Here is a 24,633-nt window from a genome sequence, read left to right on the forward strand (position 1 = left end):
CATCCCCCTGTTGGGGCTGTCTATTACCTGGCTCAAGAAGTTATCCTTGATGCATTCCAGGAGCCTCCTGGATTGCCTACAGCTTACTGTGCTACTTCTCCAGCAGATGTCAGGGTGGTTGGAATCCCCCTGCAGGATGAGAGCCTGTGATCATGATGCCTCCTGTAGCTGGAGGAAGAAGGCTTAATCAGGCAGCTTGTAGTAGACCCCAGCCACAGTACTCCCTTTGTTGCCTCTGTAATTCTCACCAATAGACTTTCATCTTACTCATGGTCATTCTTTAGAGACAGCTCTTCACACTCTGTTCCTTCTTTGATGTAGAAGACAATGCCTCCTCACCTTGTTTCTCACCTGTCCCTTCTGGACAGCTTGTAGTCATCAATAGCCACAATATTAATATCTACTGATGATCTGGATTAGGGGATTGAGTATACCCCTAGTAAGTTTGCAGATGACACCAAGTTGGAAGGAAGCGTCGATCTGCCTGAGGGTAGGAAGGTCTTACAGAGAGATTTGGACGGACTGTGGGCTGAGCCCAACGGTATGAGTTTCAGCAAGACCAACTGCCAGGTCCTGCACTTTGGGCAAAACAGCCCCATATATTGCTACAGACTTGAGACAGAGTGTCTGAAAAGCTGTGTAGAGGAAAAGGATCTGAATGTGTTACAACAGCTGGCTGAACATGAGCCAGCAGTGTGCACAGGTGTCCAAGAATGCCCACGGCATCCTGGCTTATATCAGAAATAGCACAGCCAGCAGGAGCAGGGATGTGATCATACCCCTGTACTCAGCTCAGGTGAGGCTGCACCTTGAGTGCTGTCTTCAGTATTGGACCGTTCACTGCAAGGAAGGCATTGAGTCTCTGGAGCGTGTCCAGAGAAAGGCAATGAAGCTGTGGCAGATCTGGAGCACAAGTCTGATGAGAAGCAGCTGAGGGAACTGGGTTGTTCAGAGAAGAGGAGGCTCAGGGGGGACTTTATCGCTCTCTACAGCTGCCTGAAAGGAGGTTGTGGTGAAGTGGGGTTTGGCCTCTTCTCCCTGGTAACACTGATAGAAAGGGAGATGGTGGCCTCAAGTTGTGCCAGAGGAAGTTGAGGTTGTATATTAGGAAAAGTTTCTCAGAAAGATTGGTTATGTATTGGTGCAGGCTGCCCAGGGAGGTGGTGTAGTCACCATCACTGGAAGTATTAGAGAAATGTTGAGATGTAGCACTGAGAAACATGGTTTAGTGGGCATGGTAGGGATGGGTTGGTAGTTGGACTAGGTGGTCTTTTTGAATCTTTATGATTCCATGATCTCTGCTTTCATTATTGGCTTAGAGGCAGACTGAGCCAGAGGCCAAGAAGAGAAGGTAGTCTTTCCTGCTGATTAAGTGTCCGCTTTTGAAAGGGCTGCCATGGTGGAAGGGCATCCTGAGATAGCTACTGACTGTGACAGTATTAAAGGAGTGCCTTCAGTCGGGGCCACTTGGCAAATCCTTTTCCTTCTCTCTAGATTGCAACATTTGGGGCAGGACTCACTGCTGAAAAATAGTGCAGGCTTCAAGGGCTAATTTCATGAATTTCACATGAAAAGACAGGGAAACTGAATGTTTCAAGAGTTATCATAGGATTTCCTGCAGTTTCATCCATGTGCTTCCTTTCCTGAACACACAGAGACCTCCACTATGTGTTTTACTTCTGGATATTTGTCAAGTAGGGAGGGCTGGAGGACTAAATTACAGGCAGTCCACTTTAATTTGCATGTGTTCAAATCTGTGTTTCTCGTTGCTTCTCAAGCAGTGGCTGCCACAGAGAATGGCTGAGATGCAGAGATCAGGTTTGGATATTACTTTTGGGATATCTGCTGTGTTGAGGAATTAGTTGATTCAGATTTTTCTGAAGAGCACTGATTGGCTGGAACGCATCTATTTCTGAAAGGCAAGGTGCTTGGGTAAAGTATTTGATATTCCTGTAGCAAACTAGAGACTGAGAAAATGACGGAGGAGGGAAGAAACTTCTCTTTTCCAGCTCTTCTGTAATTACTTATTCCTTAACAACTAATGAAAGAAGGGTGTAAAACTTACCTTATCTGTTCCTCATGTGCCCTGTGGAAAGAAGGAGCCTGAGTGGACAGCCTCTTGTCACCCAGCTGGTGCTGTGTGGATATCTTACTACATGTAATACTCCTTCCCTAATTGTTATTGCTTTTCTCCTCCTTCTCTAAGCACAAGAGTTTCATCCTTATCTTTCAGTCACTTGAGCCTATACTTTCAGTCAGTTTTGACATTCTTCTGACCCTCATGGCTAAGTTCTGCTTCCTCCTTTACTGTGAAAACATCTGGGATGTGATCTGGTCTCTGCTCTGCACATGCTCCTGTGTAAGTGCCACTTGGTGCTGCTCTTGGAATGGATTTGTTTTATACCCTGAAGTTAAGTATCTGCACTGTCTACTCAATTCAATTTTTGACTGACATTTTATAGCCTGGGAAAATGATTAAGTATTGATCATTGTGCACTCAGCAGTCAAATTAGTTAATATATTAATTATGTAACAGTGTGTCACTGCAATAACTTCTGCCACCTACCAGCTGAACTATCACTGTGTGCATGTATGCACTGTTTGCCTTCACCTCGGTTTTCTAAGAGCTCAGGGTCCCTCAGTGGTGGTCTGGGCCTTGCATCTTGCTAATGCTGCCACTTCTTGCTTGTTTTTGGTCTTTATTCTCTTCTGACCATAGGCTTCCAGAAGAAACACTGCACCACCCCAGTGTTACTTCTAAATACTGTTTGCTGGAAGCCAAGCTCATGTACTTAGTTGTTATCATATCTTTCAGGGTCTTCAGATGCTAACATCCCTCTTCCTTAGGTGGAGAGTGGAGCTGTCAGGGATTGACTTGACTGGGGAGCTGAGCAATTGGTTGCTGTAAAGTGCCTTCCTCAGCAAGGCCTTGTGTTACACAAGGTACAAATAAATAAATTTGTCTCTCCTTCCTGCGACCTCTGCTCTGCTAAGAGTCCTGCACCTCCCTTAGACCTACAGAGAGGTTCGGCTAGCCAATTATGTTGCTGTTCAAATCAGCACAGTTGTGGTGTTGCAAGAGCCCAGTGTTCAGCTGCAAGCATGCAGTTGTTATAACCAGCCAGTCTTCCTTTCTGCGAACTCAGTGTGCCCAGTCTTGGCCAACAGGACAAACCAGCCAGAAGAATTTTCAAATCCGTAAGTCAGAGCATCCCACAGTATGGCAGGTAGGCTGTAGAGCTGAAGACCTCCTACAGGTACATCATGCTATGTATGGAGAGGGCTGGCCAGTACTTGACTTGTAGGACATGAATGCTGGGAGAAATTTATATTCTGAGATTGGAAGTAGCTATATGGAAATAGCTTAGCACACGCTAAGCTTGTGCATTGCTTGGGGAAGAGTGTGCGGGTTTATTGTTAGAAGTATCATTTATAAAACAGGTTGCTATGTAGCTTTCCCCCTTTGGAAAGTCTGTTATGTCTGTTAAAACACACAGCTTTGCGTAATTGTTTTTCAGTCCAGTTGTGTAATACAGTAACTTCTGTCTGTGTATAAGGTGCCTGGTGGGAGTTGTGCTGCAGGATGTCTGGTTACTGTAGGAGAATCTTAGAGATGTTTTTTTCCTTTATAGAATTGTTCCCAATTCACATTTCCTAATGAAAAACTCCTGAAATTCCTTTTGCAAACATGCGTTAGTTGTGAAGAATTGTCGAAGAGGAGGGGGAAAAGACTTTGTAATTGTTTTGTTTTGCAGCATTGCATTTTCCAAGTGAATGAGTTAAAGCAAAGAGCATAAAAACAAAGGGGTTTTGGTAGTTCTTAAATCTCTGTTCACATTTCCTTAAATACTGAATGAGTTGGAATTTAAAATGTGCTACTTTGGGCTGTGTACCAGATTAACAGGTTTTCCCAAGCAGGGGGAGGAATTTACCACCTATTATCAAGATGTTAGCAAAACCCATGCTGAGCTGCAGCATGCCAGTGTATGCAGAGAGGGCTTAATTCAGCGGCACTGTGCGCTATGGAAAACACCGATGACTGACCCCGAACTTCTCAGCCCAGGGATACCAGTGCTGTCACAGTTACTCTGTGTCACACTTTAAATGCGTGGCTTGTTCTGACAGCTTCACTTTGCTGTGTGCTTCTCTTGTAAATTCCTTGTGGGGAAGGGTCAGAGCGGCTCTTCTGGCCTCTGAAGGAATATGGGAATCTTAAGCTGCATGTTCCTGGAGAAATAGCATCTCTTTTTACACCTTTATCTGCATGTACATAGAAATAGATGCAAAGACAGAATTGAAGGTGCAGCTTTGTCTTGAGTTTTGTATGTTTAGCTATGTGACTGTTTTATTTCCCTCTTCTTTCCACAATTCTTCATGTCAAACAAAGCATATAGCTGCCTCTGCTCAGCAGTGCTGGAAGGGCTGAGCCCTGAATCTCCTCCTGCTTCTTATCTTCGGTTCCCTTCTGAGAAAAGGTTATGGTGCAGCTCTTCCTAGCAGCTGCACCCTCATGAATGGCACTCAGATAAGGCAGAGTTCCTCTGGACAGATGTTCTGCAGAGTTGCACGATGAATGCTGTCCTTTCTGATTTCAATGTGGTGTACTCAACAGAAATAATTGCAGGTGATACTCTGCATCTCTCCCACATTCTGTCTTTTTCACTTGACCTTCTCAGTAGAGGGAGGAAAAATTGCTGCAGATGCGAAACCTGGATCAGGAGAATGGGAAAAACTCAGTGCTTCAACAAACGAACCAACTAACCCTTGAAATATATTCCCTATAAGGTAAGGGAGAAGGTGAAACTCCACACGTGTCGTGTCTGTTGCTGAGGAGCAGGAAAGAACTGTGCAACTCATCCTAGGTACTGGTCTTGTGCATGCTTCCTTAGCTGCTCTGCTTCCAGGGCTGCAGTGGTGGTGAAGTATTTCTACCTTGGAAATTTCATTCTCTGTACTTTTTCAGTTCTCATGAGCATCTTTAAGTACTTATTTTTCCCCATCTTCCCCGTTGTTCTCTGCCTCTTTCCTTTCCCAGCGCTCCATTAAGCACTGCCTTAGCACTGACAAAAATGCGGTGTAAAATGAGGTTCTCTGAAGGGTATTTTGAGAAAAATATCTGTAGTTAAAATGCAGCTATTGTAAGCAAACATCAGTTATGTATAAAAGTCTTGTGCATGACTTACATGAGGTACAAAATTGTTTGAAGTGTAAACAGTCAGAACAGCATTTTTGATAAAACTGAAGCTTTCATGTGCTGTCCCATTAAGGGAACTCTTCAGAAGCTGAGGACTGAAATGGAGAAATGGAGATGGGCAATCAGCCTGTTGTAAAAGCTAGGAAATGAAAGGCTGTTTGGCTGGGTCACTGCTAAACCAGTGCCTTGAGAATGCAATAACAAGTATGACTGGACAGCTCTGGCTTTTCCGAGAGCTGAGAAAGCACTTAGAAAGTGAGGGGTGGCAGAGCTAGCAGCACACTGAGTGCTCTGTGTGCCATCAAAGTACCCAGCTATGAAACTGCTGCTTACAATTTCAGACAACTTCATGCAAAGTCAGCAATGCTGAGATTCTAAGTTCAGGTAATGATCAGAGAAGATATTTAGGTGTGTGTTCATGACCTAGGCGCTTTCTCTGGGTGAGAAAAGATATAGCAGACGCTGTGTGAGCGGAAGAATCAAATATTTCCAGTGCGCCTAGCTTTTGTGTGGATTTTTATTCTTTGCTTTTGATGCCAAACTTCCATAGACAAAGCTTACTTGGTTATCTAGTAACTAATATACTGTTAAATGATAAACAAATTAAGGTAATTTTGCATAAACTGCAATAGCGTACTATCAGATTGAGATCTTACATGATCTAATACTGCAGAAAGTATTGAACTACTGATTTCTCAAATTTATCAAAGGAGAATAAAGTCAAATGTAATCTTATTAGCAGGTATGGAGACAGTATTTTGGGGAAAATCTCTTAAAATACAAACCTACAAGACACTGTCAAAAAGTTTAGCAATGTTTCACTATTCTGTCTCTCTTAGTAAGTCCTAAGGTTAGAAACTCTGCTTTGGTAAACATGAATCACTTTTGGTCTTAGAGTAAACCTCATTCCAGTTATTTGTAGCTGTCTAAACTCTTGCAGAAACTGTATTTTATTGGATCTCTCTGCTCTTCCCACCACTCCCCATCCAAAGTGCAATAGCAACACAAGTACATCTTCTGCATAGATTTTTCTTTATTGTTAAAATGTAAGTTTTTATCCTCTGCAGATGGGGTCTTGTTGGACTGCCCATATTGTGCTTTGCTGTGGGCTCCCTGGAGTCTGCTTTGGCAATCCACCTCAGTAGTGCCCTTGTTTTTTTTTACAAATCTTAAAAACCTTTGGTGGGCAGCTGACAATGGCACTTCTCTGTGCCTCAGTACCTTGTTTTCAGGTAGTGATGGCAAACCCATGAGTCATTGCTTTCTGTATTCATGCTCGAAGGAATTTGGTTGCCAAGGTGACTTCAAACACTGTTTTTGCAAGGACAGGTTTTTTTCAGAATCAGGAGCCTTCCTTCCTGCACAGTAAGCTGAGGGTAGCCTTAAATAGAATGGGCCACGTTGTTCTAAGCAGCTCAGAAGGAGGATCATGAGGGTCTACATGTTCTGCATTGGAGCTCGGACTCCAGCTTTCAGTTCTTCTAATGCTCTTTCTGTCAGGAAAACAAGCTGGAAAACTACTCTGTCTGAGCAACTGTTAAGGGAGCAGTCAGGTCTAACCTCTTCAGTTTGTTTTTGGTTTTTCCCACTCGTTGTGCGGGAATCTTTTAACTAAGTGTGTGATGGTTCCACATCAAATTCTGCAGAGAGATTCCCAGTATCACATAGCAGCGTGTGGCCTACACTGGCAGTACGTCTTTCTGAAAGATCAGTGCTTTGATGTAGGCTCCCTGTCTTTTCCCCAGGCCTTTTAAATGTGTTCCATCAGTTGAGGTGTTCATCGCTACCTCTTCCTATGGCTGATTTCCTTTTCTCTGTAATCCGTTAGTTCTGAAGGCATGACTACTTTTGTGAGTCACTTTTGTACAAGGAAAGTATAAAAACAGAGACCCCTGTAGAAGTTTCATTGTGCCCCAACATACAGTCAGGGAAATGAGATAGATATTTTTAATTTACGTGACTAGAAGCGTGGCACTTGAGACTGCCTGCTGATATAGATTGGTTTGTTTAGCAATAGGATTAGTACATTACTTTAAGAACCTGTATATTAGTTTAGCAAAAGGAATCCACAAGTGATAGTTCTAAAACCTTTCCATTTCAGCTTGAGTGGGCGAATAGTCTTGTTTCCTCAATAATTTTGCACTGGGGACATAATAGAATACTTTTATCTTTTGCCTCAAAAGGTGCAAGGACATTTCCCTCAGGCTCCACATGCACTCTTGTTAAAAAGTGGCTCACTGTGTCCTAAAAAGCATCTTCCAAATGGGGAAAGTGGATGGCAGTGGGTCAGAGGTCTTAGTGGTAAAGCTGATGGTGGGAAATGGGGAATAATAGGTGGGCACTTGTGGGCAGTTGACCATAGCTGGGCATCCAAAGGGACATTAGCACATATCTGAGTCCTTGAAAAAGAATGAATTTGTATGCCAACATACTGCATATGCATGTCAGAACTGTTCAAATGTAGATCCTGAACTCTGAGAGGTACACTTGCTTGTCGTATCAGTCACATGGTACATGTGGTGAGGAATAAAGGAATGGCATCTTCTGCACCACAGTGGAGTTAGTTTTCTTCCTGGATTTCAAGTGACAATGCTAATAATTGTTGAGAGCCTAAGCTCTCAGGTCTCTGAGGGTTTTTTTAGAAACCATTTCTGCCAGCCTTCTTGCTGATGGGAGCAGAATTTTATTTTTCTGTTGCATTTGAAAAAATGTCAGATTCTGCAAAACTTGAGAAAGAAATAGGCCAGAAATGTTTGTGGCAGAGATGGGAATGGTAGTGTGGCTGCTCTGAGTTCTGGCTTCTACCACATGTGACCCAGACTGCTTCATGCCCTGAGAACTTGTGCTAATTCACAAACAATCTGAATACAGGAGAGGAGGAGGAGGAGGAAGAACAACGTGCTGGGCTTCCATGGATAAGGTAGGGATCTGACAGTGGAACAAACTGCAGATCCAGCTGGACCAGGTCTCCTTTCCAGTGGGACCAGGAATCAAGAACACTGGGTGCACACCCAAGGGGGTGAGTGTGCTGCTGCTTTGAGGAACTTGTTGTAGGGCTGGCTGCAGTTACATGGAGAAGGAGAGAACCCTTGGGAAGTGAAGTGCTCTCATGGTATGTGTCCCCACATAGAGTCAGGACTTAAAGGCTTTGTGTAGCACCATTGTCTGAATTACAGCAGAGGAAGCTGCTTTGCCTCTACGGTAGTGCTTGATTCCGGTGTACAAATTCACCAGCTTTCTAACCTGAGAGCTGGCAGAGTTGCAGTAGTTTGTATTTCCTAAAGAATATCTTGAGCAGTTCAGACTCATTTCCTGTAGAAAATGCATAGTGGTACCCCTGGTGCTCCCTGAAGCACCCTCCTGTCTCACTTCCAGTCTTGCTTCTTCTTGAAGTCTTGCTCCTCAGGCTTCTTCTGGGATGAGGAAAGCCCAGAAAGCCCAGCTGCTTCTCTTCTCTGAAGTGGCTGGGGCTGCTGAAAATGCGACAGCATTGGGAGGACAGTTTATCTTCAGAGTTTATTTTTGCAGACTGCTGTGCACATTGTGTGTTTTTGGCCACCTCCCTAAGGGGAACTGCTCTGGCCTCAGATGCCGTCACTGGTGAGGCTAGCTGGAGATGAGTCTTTTGCAGAGGGAGGTTTTGTGCCCTTGCTGAAGCTGGATACAGCCCAGGAATGTTTCCCAGGCCTGACAGAGGTGCAGCGTAAGTGCAAGGATGTGAGTCATGTTGCTCCTCCTGGTTTGAGTGTGAAGTGGAGTTTGGAAGGAGGCTCTGCTTTACTTAAGCAGGGGAACTGAAAGGATCAGGAGCACAGATCCCATTTTAAGTAGGATGTCTCTCTCAATGGGGGAAGAAGGAAAGCTCGCATGCTGGTGTAATGATAAAACATAATGAAAAATAATATTGCTTGTTTTGGAACATAGAAAGCAAATGCTGTATCCATGGTGAAAGCTGTCCTGTCCCAGTAGATGACGGGCTGTCATCTTCTCTTCAGTGCTGTTTTCAGACCGTATACTCAGGGTGGCAGGACTTGGGCTGGGTAAAAGCCATAGCACCAAGAAGTCTGTGGGAGCTTCTCTAAGAGTAAGGGAGCAAAGAGGCTGAATATCAGCCCCTTACTGCTAGCCTTGTCACCTCAGGTCCAGATCCCACCAGTCCCATGTACCCTGGTTTTGGAAAAGCGGAATTTGAGGTCACCTCATTGGGAGCTCAGCCTCTGGGCAGGGTGAGGAAAGCCATGGAGCACTGCTGCAGCCAGTACCTCATTGCTGGGGACATTTGGCTACATTCTTTCTGGCACCCTTAATATTCTGCATGGGCATCTGGCAGGTCACATCACAATTGTGTTTTCACTGAGAGCTGGGGAGAAATGCAGCAGTGGTTTGCTAGCTCCCAGGCCTTTTCAGTGAAAAAGAGTAGCAGGCAATTTACAAGTGACGCTGTGCAATTTTAAACAAGCAAATGAAAAAAAACAACAGCCAGAAAACCCACTCAGCCTTCTGTATATGGATGCAAACTTTGAATTGCTCATTTTTGCTGCTGTTGACCAACTGGAGCTGAAATTAACACATCTGTTGTTGTTTAACTTCAATTTATACTGTACCCAAAATATTTGCCAAAATATTATGTTTTGAGCAGCAATAGCATCACTGTTACTTATGAGTTCTGGAAATACTGCATAATGCTTTGTGCTGATTTTTAATAGCTCTTACCAGAAGGGGACTTGGTGCTTCACTGCAGCTTTATGAGGAGGGAACAGATGCCAGTGTTGCAGAACTCTCTGTTACAGTGCGGTGTAGCACAGGTGCAGTTTTATGTCTGATATTTTTGCTCACAACTGAGTCCTTGAAGCAGTATGATTGCCTGGAACTGTTTAAAAATGCCTGCGAAGGGTCATGTTTGCACATTCTTCATTGTGCTGTCCAAAGTGAGAGCCTGGAAGAAGCCTTTAACCCAGGCCCATACCTATGCTGGGCTTGTTTCTGAATGCCTAGAAATGATAAATTGGGATTGTATGTGTTTTGGGGCTGTATATGTTTTTAGTGTAAAGACTGGGACAGCAGTCCTTTAAAAAAACAACAACAAAAGAACCAACCTGTAACTGTTTAGAAATGAAGTTTTGTGGAAGTAACTGTGACATGCAGGCAGAATCTTGAGGGTTACCAGGGGTAGTATAAAACTGTTGCTGCAGTGGGCAAAAATATGTTGCTGTTTTTCAATCTGCTTATGTTTAAGGTGTAGTGATCAGAGGAAAGGAAAACACATACTCATTAAAAGGAATAATTATCAAGCTTACAATATGTAAACTCAGCTGAGGTAAGTAGCTTTGATAATCCTTTTTTCCCCATGAACAAAGTTTCAAAGGCAGTACTTGTTAAATTACATGTAGAATGGGCTGGAGGGAGAGGGGGACCTGAGCCCTTCTGATTTAATGGAAAAATAATTAAAATGGATCTGCAGTCTGGCTTTGATTTCAGAGGTACTTGCAATCTAAATAAAAATAAAGACTACCTGGGGACAGCCTGCACTGTTAATTAACTAACCAAATGCTGCCTCCCGGCTAGGAGCAGCTCTCCAGGGAGTTTCCACCAGCTTTGGCACTTGGTGTTGTAACTGGAATTTGCCAAATACCACTTGGCAACTTCCAGAGCCAAAAAAAAAAAAAAAGGAAAATGCACCCTTGTGATGGGTGAGGAAGGATGCTTGGAATGAAAATGTGTGTAATATGCAGCACTGTTCCTCCACAGCACTGGGCTTGATGCAGACTAGATGTGCCCTACACACAATTGGAATAGCAGTGCCCTCCCTGGGGTGGGGACCAATAAGCTGATCTTGTTCTTGTCACCTTCCCAGGTTGGAGCTGCATGCCTTGTGGCACAAGGAGGCTGGAACCCCGGCAGTGCTTACAAGCAGCTCTTTCCAGACAGAGAGCTGCAAAGCCCTGGGGCTGTGCAGCTCTGCTGCCCATCCCTGCACTACTCCACATTGCTGCGGCTGCAGGCGCTTGGTGCTCCGTCCTCCTGCTGGCAAAGAGCTTGGACTCTTGCCAAGAAAACAGCTTTTGTGTTTCCTTAAATGTTCTGCTGCTGTTTAGGGAGAAAAAAATAAATATTAGAATTAATGTTATTACTAGAATTGGCCAGCTGGCTGAAATTTTTTTCATTAACAAATCCCACTTGGTGCTGTTTTCCTAATGAAGTAATGAGCATGTTTTCAGACAAGGGGATGTGTCTCTACAGCACCGCTGCTTTCAAAAGCTGCCAGTGCTCAAACAGCCAGCAGCGTCTGCAGAAAACACAGGGAGAAAGAAGCTTCCAGTCCCAGCAGCCACTCACACACTGCTGGGATGCAGTTTTGCTATTCACATTTTGACCTCCGTGATCCGTCCTTGCTTCCTTGGCAGTGAAATCGTAGGGATTTGCAGTGCTGGTTGGGGATAGCAGGATATTGCCTGTGGTGGATGTGCAGCTACAGCAGGATGCGGATGCTATGTGCACATCTTGGCCTGGATCTTTGCTGCTATATACAGCATTAATCCTGGCTGGAGCAGAAGTCAGGCATGTGAAGGCAGGTAGCCTTCAGGGAAGGCAAGCTGCAGGCTGTTGGCACTCAGCTGTCCTTTGGCTGCAGAGAGGCCTGGGGGCCGCAGCCCCAAGGTTTAGACAACTTGGTGGGAAGGGAAGACTTGAAGGAGTCCCAGAGCCCAGTAAATCACAGGGGAGGGGGCAGCTGATAGCAGCTTATCTAAGTCAGTTGTTTTAGCATCTACTTTGATGTCTCAGCAAGTGAATTTATAAATTTATCCTTTAAATGAGTAGATGAGCTTTGTAAATAACTGGTCATTTCTAGGTGTGGTATTATTTCTTACTTCTTAGGTACATTAATTGCACTAACATGTTTTTTTTTGTGGGACAAGAGGCAATGAAAACAACAGCTGGATTTGCTGTGTCCTTCGGAAACTCAAACTCAACTTGTTTTTGTTACCCTTCTGAAATGGTCTCCCCACTCCATCAGGCTGCTTCTGATCTTCCTGCATTGAGATTGTTAAGCGTTGATCCAGCTTTTGTTTACATCATCGTGCAAGATTTGAAGCTTCAAACAAGTAATCAGTGAAATGTTTTTAGAGTTCTATTGAATTCATTTATCCAATTTCTTTGAATTTTGTTTGAAGGGTATTTTTTTTTTCTCCTTTTTAGGCTTGAGAATAGCCAAAGTTGAGAGAAGCAGTGTTTGGGGAGCTTATTCCTCTACTCGCATTCTTGTAGCAGTATTTATGGGATGCTTCAGGAGAAAAGTTGACTAACCCTTTATTTTTAAACACTAAAGATAAGATAAAACTTTATAGTATCTGCAATGCATCTTTAGTAAAAACTTCTGACTTTTTTTTCCCTTGGTATTGGAAATCAGTGAGCAACAGCTGTTTTTGAGATACTGAAGTTAGTACGGAGTGTGTGTTTGCCTTTTTCTGAGCCACAGACCTGTGCTTTTCAGGCCGTTCCCAGTCTCCTGCTGCCAGCCACATGCTATCTGGGCAGACACAGAGGACGGGCCTGCTGCTCACAGTAGCTATGTCAGGAAGCCATTCCTTCAATCCTCGTGTGCCCACAGTGTGTTATTCATCTTCATGGTTCTGTTGATCTGCACATTGATTGAAACTTGCTTTTTTGCTTCCACTTCTGGAAACCGTAGGCCCTCCAAGTCTGTCCTCACTGGTTTATTGGATTTATCTTGGTTTGGCAGTCATGCAGTCCTGCAGTCTCAACAAGGAAATAACACCTAACTGAGATATGTGGCAACTTGTCTCACTGTGTGGATGCCTGGGGAGTGATCAGAAGTCATGGCCAACTTTCAGGAGATGCCAGCTGCTCAGGTCTGGTTACTGTGAGAATGCAGACAACAAGAGGGAGAGTTCTGTTGGAAAGCCTTTCTCAAAGATAACTAGCTGGCCTAAGGAAACAGGGCCTGTGCTGCTGCTTCTGCTAATCTGTCTTTATGATGAGTCCAACAGAGAACCGGTGTGCAGAACCAGTCCTCATCTTGCTTACATCTCCCTTTTTCCTCTAGGTTTGGAAGGAAAAACACTTCTATCAAAAAAAGAAAAAATGAAGCTGAGGAAAGAAAGATGGCTACAGAGTAAGCACTGATGTATTGGGGGGCATCTCAGGGGGTGACTGCTGGATTCCTCTGTATGCAGGTGAAAGGGTTGTGCTGTGGCAGGACAACAGCTGGGCCGGGGGGGCTGAATGCTTCTCAAAAGCCTTCAAGCCTGCTCCCCAGCAAGTGGGGAAAAAAGTCCCTGGTGTTTTTTCTCTTGAATTCAAAGGGCATTTAACACTAAGATTGACTCTTTACCCAAACCTGTTTTTGTTATTCCTCCACGTGCAATATGACTACTTAAAACATTTCATTTATCCAGGAAAGATATTGTACCAGTGTAGGTCTGAAAAGGTTTCTTTGAACCTCTTCAGGCTCCTATACAGTTATGACTAGCTGGGCAGTCACAGCATGGGCTAATAGCTCCAGGCTGTACTACATCCACAGGATGCTGAGCCCCACCAGCTAATCCCAGGCCTCTGAGAAAAGTAGTGGAGCTCTGCAGTGGGACCTTCTGCTTTTCCACAAGGGATGTCTCTGGAAGCTGCTGACTGCCCCACATGCCCCAATGAACCTACTCACCAGACTGACTTGCATTTCTAGAGGCTGTGAAATAAGAGCCAAACAAACCTAGCCCATGGCAGAAATGTTGCTGTTTGTTGTGGGAAGAGTGTCTGTGTTTTTGCTGCATAGGAAAACTTTGTTGGCAAGATGCTCTGACTCCAATTAGTTATCTGCAATGTGCTTGATGTCCTGAGTAATCTGTAAAGGCCAAGTCTAAAGTCTTTAGACTTGTGCTTTCTCTGTGCAGCTCTGAGTGGGACTCACATGCAGGTGCTAGAGGGAGTCAAGTCAAGGAGCCTCATCCTGCAAGGCAGTCAGAGATGGTCTTGTATGGAGACCTTTCCAGAGGTGTACGAGAGGCTCACTGTTGCCTCCTCGTGGAGCAGGGAACATCATCCCCAACCTGGCTAGCATGTCTGCACTGTCAGCAGAAGCAGCCTGTGCTTGTCAGTTTCTGAGATATTGCTGAGGCATGGGGAGTGGCAGAGGGATTCCTTATGCCACCTGCAGCTATTCTTGAGACTGTTTTTCCCCTTGCATCTTTCTATCCAACAGAATTGCTGGCAGATTGTGTTGGGGATCGAGCAGTGTGGCTTTCTGTGGCACCATATGCTCTCTGCTCCTGAGCTCTCACTGCACTTTGAGCTCAAGTCTATCAACCTGCGATTGCACAAGTCACAGTGAAGGTGTCTCTAGCTGGTAATTTAACACCCTGAGTGCTAAGGAAACTTCATTATCATCAGCCATCAACTTCCAAATTCTGTTGACATGTGCAGTCAATGTTCCCATTGAGCAGAAAAACTTATCTCTTGTAGTCCTTATAGCTGGCCTGGAACTTGCAGATTCAGTGCTCATGAAAGTTTTTCCTTGTCTGTGTGTCTGATACTGTTGAGGAAACACTGGAAAGGATTGCTGGAGCACAGTTGAGATCTTCCTGGCAGGATATCCTGTGTCTAGCCATGACTGGTACCAGAAGCTGTAGAGGAAGATAAGCACTCAGCAGCTTTCTGTGATACAGGATCAACAATAAAAGGACTACATGGGACTCATGTATGTCTTATGTAAGAAAAAGGACATGCTCCTGGAGGTAGGTGACAGCACTGCTCCCATAGCCATGGTCAGTTGCTTTGGCAGTGAAAGCCTCGGAGCAGGCTTCCTACGCTCTTTTCAATCACTCCCTCTTGTATGTATGCCTTCGTAGAATCAATTTTACTCAAGATTAGGTATGTTGTTTTGGCCCTAAAATGGCCTCTTTTTTCCTCTCAGCTGTAAAGCTACAAACTGGGTGGAAAATAAATAAAATGTGTCAGCTTTTCTTCAGTAAGGACACCAAGACAGAAAATTTCAGGTCAAACTACTTTTCTCTGAGAAGATAGTTATTACCATTAAATCTGTGCTTTCCTAAATATTCCCAAGAGTTTGTTGTTTCTTCTTATCCCAGGACTGTTTTCTTGACACTGGATGCCAAGACCCCGAGAACTACAGTTCAGCCCAGTAGTGCAAATGCAAAATTTGGAGATTTCTTCAGTTCCAATAAATCATTGTATGAGAGACTAGAGAAGGGGAAAAAAATTATGCAATGATTCAAACATTAGAAGTATGCACATTTCAAAATATATACATCATATGGCTCCTCAGACACCAGAGACTATGTTGGAAAAGAATTTGGGATGTTTGAGCAGAATCAGGTGTCTGAAAATTTTTAGCACATACTGTTTATGAAAGCACTGAAATAGTCAGTTTCATAAAGCCAGACCATAAAAAGAAGTATGTAGAATGGAAAGCTGTGTTCTTGGCAGGGATTGCTGTGCGGAGAAGCTTTTACAATTGAGATTGTCAAAAAACACTCACGTGCAGTAAATATTACACTTTATCAGAAACCATTGCTCTTTGACTGAAACAGCTTAATTAGGGGGTGAACAAGATAAAAATACTAAAGGAACAAGCAGCTAGCTATTAAGTTTCAGTTCAGCTTTATTGAACATGATCAGCTGGGTCAGACTGAGAATCCCAGGTGGTATCTTGTCTGTGCTCTGTAGTCTGGCTGCTTTCATATTTCCACCAAAAGTACTTGCACATTTAGTCCTGCTTCTGTGGCCTTGTGTTGGAAGCCCACAGCCTTCCTGTCTCAGTGCTCTTGGCTGTGCAGCTGTTGTTGCTCTGCTACATCATGTCCAACCTCTCCAGTTCTGTGATACTGTGACAAGCAGAGGCCTTGGGAGCTGCAGCATTCCTTGGGTGCATGAAGAGGAAATAGGATTTCCCATTGTGTCTCACCCCATTCCAACTGCTTGAATGTCAAGGCAATGCTGCAGGTTTCCAGGCCCACCTGGCAGGAGAAAGGGGTGCTTGCACATGCTGCTGGGCTGATTTGGTGGTACTGTCAAGGGATGTCTGGGACAGGTGGGGTATCCAGCTAGGCATCTGTGGGCTGGTGTGGAAGAGAATGTGTTTTGCTGGGGTTTCTGGTTGCATAAGTATTGAGCAGCTGCACTTCTGCACCAGAGAGCCTCAAGGACTGCGCAGCAGACTGCAGCTTTCTGTTCACTCCTCCCAATGACTTGTCCAATTCTGAGTGAAAAACTGAAATTAAGATCATCTCTTTTGTCTATTGCGTGCCTCTGCTAGGAGACCGTTGTTTGAAAAACATTTCTACTTACCCAAATAAATTATTATTTGTCATTCAGAAATAGAAAGTGTGAAGCTAGCCAAGCGGAAGCAAAAAGCTGAAGCAAAGCGAAAGGCAACGCCTGTTGTGGGAGACATGCAGCCACTGATGGAAGCCCTGCCTGAGCTCTCTGATCTGACCGCAGGTATCAAGGGCAGGAAGCCATCCAAGAGGTATGTGTCTCTTAGTAATGGGCTGTGTTATTTCCCTTCTTCCTGCAAGTTAAAGCACCCTCCAGCTCAGACTGTAGCTACAAGCTATACAAGCTTGGGGCCCACAGTTAGGAGAACAGGACCTTACCCACATTTCATTTTTTTCTGTTACTCTTGCTGCAAGAAGCTTAAATATGCCTTCTGAGTCCACATTTACGAGAACTGTATTGCTTAGAGGAGACTTGGCATGAGACAGACTGGGAGAGACTGGATATTGAGTGAAAGGACTGATACATAAGTGTCCAGAGTGTAATACTGCTGAGCTCACCTGTGAATCTGCACTTGAGATGTGTTTTATAACGAAGGTTGTCCTCATCATTTTCAGGAAATGGTGTTTGCTGCAATAAAAGAAATCTTATATTTTATAGGAGGATTTATCTGTAGTATTTAAAGGGGACTAATTCTTGTTTTGCAGGTGGCAAATATGGGGCTGATGGTTTTGCCAAATTCACCTAACTGTGGTGTGACAGAGGGAAGCAGATTCTGGAGAGCTAGGATTCAAAGCACGGTATTGCCTGCTAGGATTGTTTGCTCTCTTCCTACATGAGCTGCTGACCATGATGCAGCCTGGTGTTCTGTCCTTCCAGACCTTCAGGCTTCTTCCCAAAGCAGTTCAAGCCCTCAGAGCAGAGATTTACTGTCTAGCCAGACTCTCTGTTCACCCTGCTGGCTTGGAATATGATTTTGGATGAGAGTACAAGATGGATTTTCTTTTCCCTTTATTGTACTAAAAGAGAAGAGCTATTTCTGATCCTCTGACACGCATGCTTCAGCCATCCCAGCCAGCCTTAGGGTATGTTCTGATTCTCCTTGTGTTTTCTCCTTCTCAGTGCGGCACTCTGCCTGGCTGCCCAGTCAGTGCTGCAGATGCTTTTGCATCTCCGAGTGCAGAATAAAAGAGCTCTGTGGTGAACAAATGCTTGCACCTCTACTTACTCAGTAGAGGTTGGAACTGCAAACTTATTTTGATCATATTAAGCAAGTATTTTGATTAGAGGATAGCCAAGTATAAGGCTGCCTTGCAGAGCACCCTTTTCTTTGGTTGCATATCAAGGCTGAAACGACTGTAGAGCCTCTTGTGAGTTGTGGGGTGCCCCAGAAAGAAACTCTGACCTAGCTACTACAGGGTGTGACTGAGTTGGCAGTGTGCTGTTCTTCTGGAAAGTCACCCTTCTAACAAGCAGCAACTACATATCTTGTATCTAAGCCTGGGAAAATATTTCCTTTCTGAACTTGGCTCTTAATTCTTTGAATAACATTTTTTTTAATCAGCCGTTCAGTCAGTCTGTCCTCTCAGTGAAATGAGCAGTACAGACAGAGTTCTGCAAGGGAGTGGAGTGCTGGACCAGGGCTTAACCTGAGCAGAAACAGTTGGTTTTGCCTTCTTTCTGCAATCACTTGCCAACCATATGTGGCATCTGACTCCAGGTTGTGTTCAGGAGTGGTTCTCCTTATTGTCCACCTTGGAGGTTAAGCCATGGCTGTGTGGAGGGAATGGTTTGCAGAAAGCAAGTACAGGGGGAGAGAGAACGGGTTGACTGCTTCTTTTGGGCATTGCTTTCCCCAGTAGAAATTCACAGTGTCAGTGCAGATTGCAATTGTGGACCACCTCAAAAGATAGAGTAGAACTCAAAAGGAAGATGGTGAAGATTCTGGCCCAGCTTCTGCACAAGGGGTCACTTAGTGATCTGAGGAGTCCTTAGCCTGAATAGGAGTTGGAGACAGAGAAGCTTGGGAATATAATAGTCTATATTAGGTAAGTGTAATGTTGTTAGGAAATAGTTCATCTCCATTGCGAGACATAAGAGACATCAAAAAAGTTAGCAAGTTGCAGATTCAGTGCAAAGAGGAAGCTTTCTGTGCTGCACTGCTCCTTGCTGTGGAATATTGTGGCTCCTGGTTTAGGTGTGACCTACAAAGCCAGTAAGGAGAGAGCTCTGGGAGGGTTGCTTCATGTTTATAAACCGCAATCAGCTCAAAGTCCATGAGCTGCAAATGTTGGCAGGTTGTGGCCATATGCTTTCCTTGTTCAGTGGGCTGGTGCACTCTGAAGCAGCCGCAGAAGCTGCAAGCCCCTGCTTTGGTGAGCATGGATTGCTGTCCAACTTGTGAAGAGCTTTCTCTGTGATGCCATAAGCAACCCAGGCAAATGAGGATGGTAAACAGGAAACCATCCCCATGCCAAGTGGTTAATGAATGCAAAGAATGTCTGTTCTGTCACTACCTTGTTATACCACTGGATGCAGCAGCATGACGCAAACTGCTCAAACCCTGTGGCTGTTTGCCTGCTCTTGCTGATTGCAGTTCCTCATCTGCTGTCGGATCTGTTGCGTAACGCTGGCTGTGCTAGGGTGACCTCAAAAGGGCCTTGAGAGTATGTGAGCAGTGTGAGGGCATCGATTGCCTGGCTCCTGGTCCCCATGTGGGCTGGGTTCTGGCTGATGTACATCCACCTTGCTGGGGTGTGTCTGGTTTGGCGGACAGTTATGGCAGTATCCTCTGCTGGAGGGGAATTGAATAGCAGGAGAGCAGCCTACAGCAGCTTGTGTCCACTAGGATCCTCTGTCGAAAAATAAAATGGTCCAGGATGGGCAGAGGGAGAGATGAGGAGCAGGAGGTGATCAAGTGGAGAGAGATGATGAAACCGTGTAAGGTGAAGAAACACGGAGCAAGTGGGAAAGAGAAAAGAGAAAATGGAAAAATTGAAGAATGAAAGGTTTCAGGGTCAGAGAGGAAGATAGGTTTTTTCCCAGTATGCACTCTGAGAAGCAGGGAGAGTAATGCAGTCCTGCTCTGGCTGTGCTGGGAGCCTAGTGCGTAGGCTTAGCAGAGGATCAGACTCCTGCCCTTTTTCTTAGTTTTGCTGTGTTGCCCAAGGCTCTATGTCATGGAATCCTTTCATAGGAGCAGCTGGAGGCACTGATATTGAAGTAATCAATGCCTTGTGCTGTCCTTTACTAGTATGCATCTTCAGGCAGAGCTTTCCTTCTCTTCCAAAGTCTTATTCTTCTCTGAACTCACAGTGTCTTCATGCAGAAGCTTTATCCACCAGCTGCCACCATGGCATTGAGGTTCTAGTTCAGTGGCTTTTTTTCCCGCTGTCCAGTTTTCCAATAATTTTCCTTTTTAGTGCACTTCAAGTCCCACTGCAATTTCTGCACGTCCCTTGGCTTTGTCGTAGATTTCTGTTGCTGCTTGGCATTAGGCATCATGTGCTTTCAGCACCTGAGCAGGATGGGGTTACACCTCCTCAGACTTTGCTCAGCAATAGAAAATGGGTGCAGAGAGTGCATATCTGTGCTTGCTGCTTTGCCTTAACTGCACACAGTAGCTAACTTACAAACCTAAAGGAATGCTACCATTTTTAAAATACATGTGCAGCCTTAAACACTGACAGTCCTGCAGCATGACTGGCAGCTCTCTTTCAATGCCTGTAATGACTCATGCAAATGCTGAAGCTCTGCAGTGTTAACAAGGAACATGAGATGTGCAGGGATGATACATGACCAGTGGGGAAGTTCAGTGGTATCTTTTCTCTAAGCAGTGACATAGTTTTGACCCAGAAGTTAGAGAGAAGCAGCAGATGATTCAAGCATGATCATCTGAAGATCATTCTAGGACTAAAGATACAATTTTATTTATATAAATAGTGCATTTACCTCCTGTCCATTTGGTCATGACTCCAGAGTTGTCATCAATGTATGATGGAAGGAGTCTGCATCTCCATTACAGTCTGGCTATGGAAATAATTGCATTAAAAAAGGGGTGGCCAGCAGGGAGAGGGAGGTGATTGTCCCCCTCTACTCAGCTCTTGTGAGGCCTCATCTGCAGTACTGCGTTCAGGCCTGGGGCCCCCAGTACAAGAAGGACACAGAATGAGTCCAGAGGAGGGTAGTAAGATGATCAGAGGGCTGGAGCCCCTCTCCTACAAAAAAGGTTGAAGGAACAGGTCTTGCTGAGCTTGGAGAAGAGAAGGCTCTGGGGAGACCTTATTGTGGCCTTCCAGTACTTGAAAGGAGCGTATGAACAGGAGGGGGAATGACTGTTCACATGTGTTGATAGCGATAGGATAAGGAGGGATGGTTTTAAACTGAGACAGGGGAGGTTTAGGTTAGATATTAGGAGGAAGTTTTTCACACAGAGGGTGGTGAGGCACTGGAACAGGTTGCCCAAGGAGGTTGTGGATGCCCTATCCCTGGAGGCATCCAAGGCCAGGCTGGATGTGGCTCTGGGCAGCCTGGTCTGGTGTTTGGTCACCCTGCACATAGCAGCGGGTTGGAACCAGATGAGCACCGTGGTCCTTTTCAACCCAAGCCTTTCTATGATTCTATGATTTCAGGACAATTACCTGTACTTCCTGGGAAGGCATACGAAGAGCCACTGAACTCTTTCCATCTCAACAGCAATTGCTGAGTTACCTCTCCTCTGTTTTGTTTCTTCTCTCCGCAGGCATGTAAAAGCAAAGGCAGAACCAGCAGACTTCTGTATGATGAAACAAGCTCAGAAACACAAGCTCTTGTAAGTTCCTGGTTATCAGATGTCAGGTGTTCTTGCTCAAAATCACAGAATGGTTGGGGTTGGAAGGGACCTCTGGAGATCATCTGGTCCACCACTCTGCTCAGACAGAGTCACCTGGAGCCACTTGCTCAGCTGGCTTTTCAATATCTCCAAGGATGAAGATCACACAACCTCTCTGTGCAGCCAGTTCCCTTTACTTGATGCAGGACATTGCAGGTGTCCTGTTCAGAACCCTACTAAACTCAGTCAATTCTGGATGGATTCAGTCCACTTTTACTTCTGTCTCATATAACATGTAAGAGAGCACAGGAAGGTGCACTTACTCCTGAAAGAGTTTGCTTTTCCTGTCTCACTGAAAAGAATCCTAGCTTTGGCCTCCTGGGTTTGATCTCTGGAGTTTCAGAACAAACCCACACCAAACATTCCTACTTGATTTAAGCCAGGTGAGTGTGCACAGCCAGGCTGGTGTGCCCTTTGCCTCAGCTTTCTGATTTGGAATTGCAGCATTCAGCAGTGGCTCAGTCTCCTAAAGCTCATGCACCTCTAGCTGATATGCTTCCGAAAAGCCTCCAGTGGTTGTGTAGGTGGGAATCTCTTCAATCTCTGCATAGCATGAGGTGCTACAGCTGCTCTGCTGAAGTACCTTTGGGATGTTAAGTAATAAGCCTTGCATCCCTTATGGAGACAGCTGTGCGTTGACATCTGCCAAACCTTTTCTTATGAAGTGAAACTCTAAGTACTTTTGAATAATTCTTGGAATTTCACAAAAAGTCTAGCAACTCCTTGTTCCTTAGTATAATCTGTTTGATATTTTATATGACCACAACACATTGGAAACTTCATTTCCCCTCAGTGCAAATCTTCTGGAGCTAGGCTTTGTGACTGTGCAGTTTTTGCTTTCTGTGATAGCTGTTTGTGGGGTGTCCCTGTCAGTTCTATGAAGTAGGAAGGGAAGTAGCTGCCTGCTGAAAGCTGAAGAGTGTTCTGCTGATCTGATCTACAACAACATGGAAGGAAGGAAATGTGTGTCTGGCAGGGGTATGGGGAGCTGAGTCTGCGTGAGTGAGGAGAGACCACGATCAAGGTGACTTACATGAAAGCTCAGTTTTTTATTTTTACACTCCTTGTGCTCTGTTCTTGTTCCTCCCTGTTTGCTTGCTTTTTGAGAGATTTCCACAGCAGCCAGCTGTGACCAAGTATACAGAGGTAATTCTGTCATGCCCCTACCATGGTGTCTGACTAGTGTTGCACATAGGAAGCCTGTATGTTTGAGCAATAAACAAGAGTCTGTGAATGAGTGCAGAATCTGCTTTTGTTCTCATGTGGTCTGAAGTAGTCTTCATTCTGAGCACATTTACCAAATACTCCTGGTCTTTCTTGTTTTACTAGGGGAAAGCTCTAAAAAAATGTCAAGTGATAGTTGACACTAGCATGATTGTTTCTATCTGTGGCATGAGATCAAGGTACTGGCTTCCACAGATCTGGCAGCAATTTGAGCACTGCCCTTGGGTAAACGAGGTCCATTTCTTGTACTGTTTCTTTCTGAGGTTTACACTGAAGATAATCCTGTCTGTACAGAAGCCTGTTGCTTTATGAGTTTTTTTCTTATCTGCTCAGTTTCTTTTGCATGAACCAATTGAGTATGGGATTATTTTTTTTTTCTCTCCTTAGAGAAGAGGAAATGGCCCAGTTTCATGACGTCATTGCAGATCCCAGATACAAAGCCCATCCCCTCTTGGTCATCAGTGAGCATCTCTCCGAGAGGCTAAGGCAGGAAGAAGGCAAACCCCTCTAGGACATCGGCTGGGACCAAGTGTGCACAATGAAGCTGGTGCACAGGCTCCAGGCCACAAACAAACACATCGTGAACATGACCTCTCAGCCACTTCAGTCCTTGGAAAATGTCCAGCATATTATTCAACCCAACAGTCCTGTTTTCTGTCTACAGGAATAACGCAGTTCCCTCCTGATGGTGGTGGCTGCTCCTTGGCAAACAGCCTGCAGTGAGCAGGATGCTCTCTGAAATATTTGCACGCACACCAACCTTCCTGTGGAAAGTCTTGACACCTTTTCTCTTTTGGTGGCACAATTCCTTAAATTGTGCCAGAGGTGATGTTTTTGTTCCCCCCTCCAATCCTTGCTGACTACTATGAAAAGAAGTTCTGTTGTGAATGTTGAAGACTCCAAGCCCTAGAACCCAGGACGCTGTTGTAGATCTGTGATCTGATTCTGCTGTTCAGAGCCATTGTTTTGTGTGAAGAATTTAGCTTTGGAATAAACACACTTTCGTACAGTACTGAGTTTGTCTGGCTCTTGTTTTGATAAATACCAACCAAAATGAGCTTATTCCTGTCAATGGAAAAATGAATTAAGAGAACATTTTTTCTCCTGTGTTGTGTACAGTGAACAGCCAGACTGCTGTTGCAGCATGTGACAAAAGACACTACAGTAATTACAGATTGTCGAAATCACAAGCTTGCCTTCTTCCTGTCCTGGAAGTGTGTGCTTTCAGTAGGTGACGCAGATCTCTTTTGGCCTGTTTTGTGTTTCTTGCTTGGCCTGCCCTACAATAATCGTAGAATCATAGAATCACTCAGGTTGGAAAAGACCTTAAAGATCATCAAGTCCAACCACAACCTAATCATACTACTGTAACTCTGACAACCCTCTGCTAAATCATGTCCATGAGCACCACATCCAAATGGTTTTTAAACACATCCAGGGATGGTGACTTAACCATCTCCCTGGGGACCCTATTCCAGTGCTTAACAACCTTTCTGTAAACAAGCGTTTCCTGATATCGACCCTAAACTTACCCTGGTGTAACTTAGGGTCATTTCCCCTTGTTCTGTCACCAGTGAGAAGAGACCAGCCCTGCTCCTGCTGTAAGCACCCTTCAGGTATTTGAGGAGAGCAATCAGGTCCCCCCTCAACCTCCTCTTCCCCAGACTAAACACTCCCAATTCCTTCAGTCTCTCCTCATAGGGCACATTCTTCAAGCCCTTCCCCACCCTTATTGCCCTTCTTTGGACCTGCTCCAGCACCTCCATGTCCTTTCTGTACTGACGTGCCCAAAACTGAACATAGTACTCGAGGTGAGGCCTCACCAGTGCTGAATACAAGGGCAGGATGACTTCCCTTGTCCTGCTCACCACACCATTCCTGATCTAAGCCAGGATGCTATTGGCTGCCTTGGCCACTTGGGCATGCTGCTGGCTCACATTCAGCCACCTATCTGTTGGTACACCAAGGTCCCTTTCCATCAGGCAGCTTTCCAGCCACTCCTCCTAGAGCCTGTAGGGTTGCCTAGGGTTGTTGTGACCAAAATGCAGGACCCAACACTTGGCCCTGCTGAAACTCATACAGTTAATCTTGGCCCATC

At 44.9% G+C, this 24,633-nt stretch overlaps 1 protein-coding gene across 4 annotated transcripts in view; it reads left to right on the forward strand.

The window, feature by feature from the left end:
* Nucleotides 1–23,547, forward strand: part of SLX9 (SLX9 ribosome biogenesis factor) — a 48,533-nt gene extending 24,986 nt beyond the window's left edge. Inside the window, exons 3-7 of one of the 4 annotated variants that reach the window (XR_014884317.1) lie at nt 13,260–13,328; nt 16,541–16,694; nt 21,183–21,251; nt 22,161–22,335; nt 22,923–23,547. Coding sequence is in view for 3 of the 4 variants with exons in the window: in XM_085227851.1 (XP_085083977.1) it covers nt 13,260–13,328; nt 16,541–16,694; nt 21,183–21,251; nt 22,923–23,046 (416 nt within the window). In the remaining variant the exon portion in view is untranslated. The remainder of the gene's footprint in view (nt 1–13,259; nt 13,329–16,540; nt 16,695–21,182; nt 21,252–22,160; nt 22,336–22,922) is intronic. The other 3 variants (XM_085227851.1, XM_085227854.1, XM_085227853.1) reach the window with 3 other exon arrangements.
* Nucleotides 23,548–24,633: the final 1,086 nt, after the last annotated feature.

The sequence above is a fragment of the Meleagris gallopavo genome, chromosome 7 (genome assembly GCF_905368555.1).
Source record: "Meleagris gallopavo chromosome 7, MGAL_WU_HG_1.1, whole genome shotgun sequence".
NCBI classification, from domain to species: Eukaryota; Metazoa; Chordata; class Aves; order Galliformes; family Phasianidae; genus Meleagris; species Meleagris gallopavo.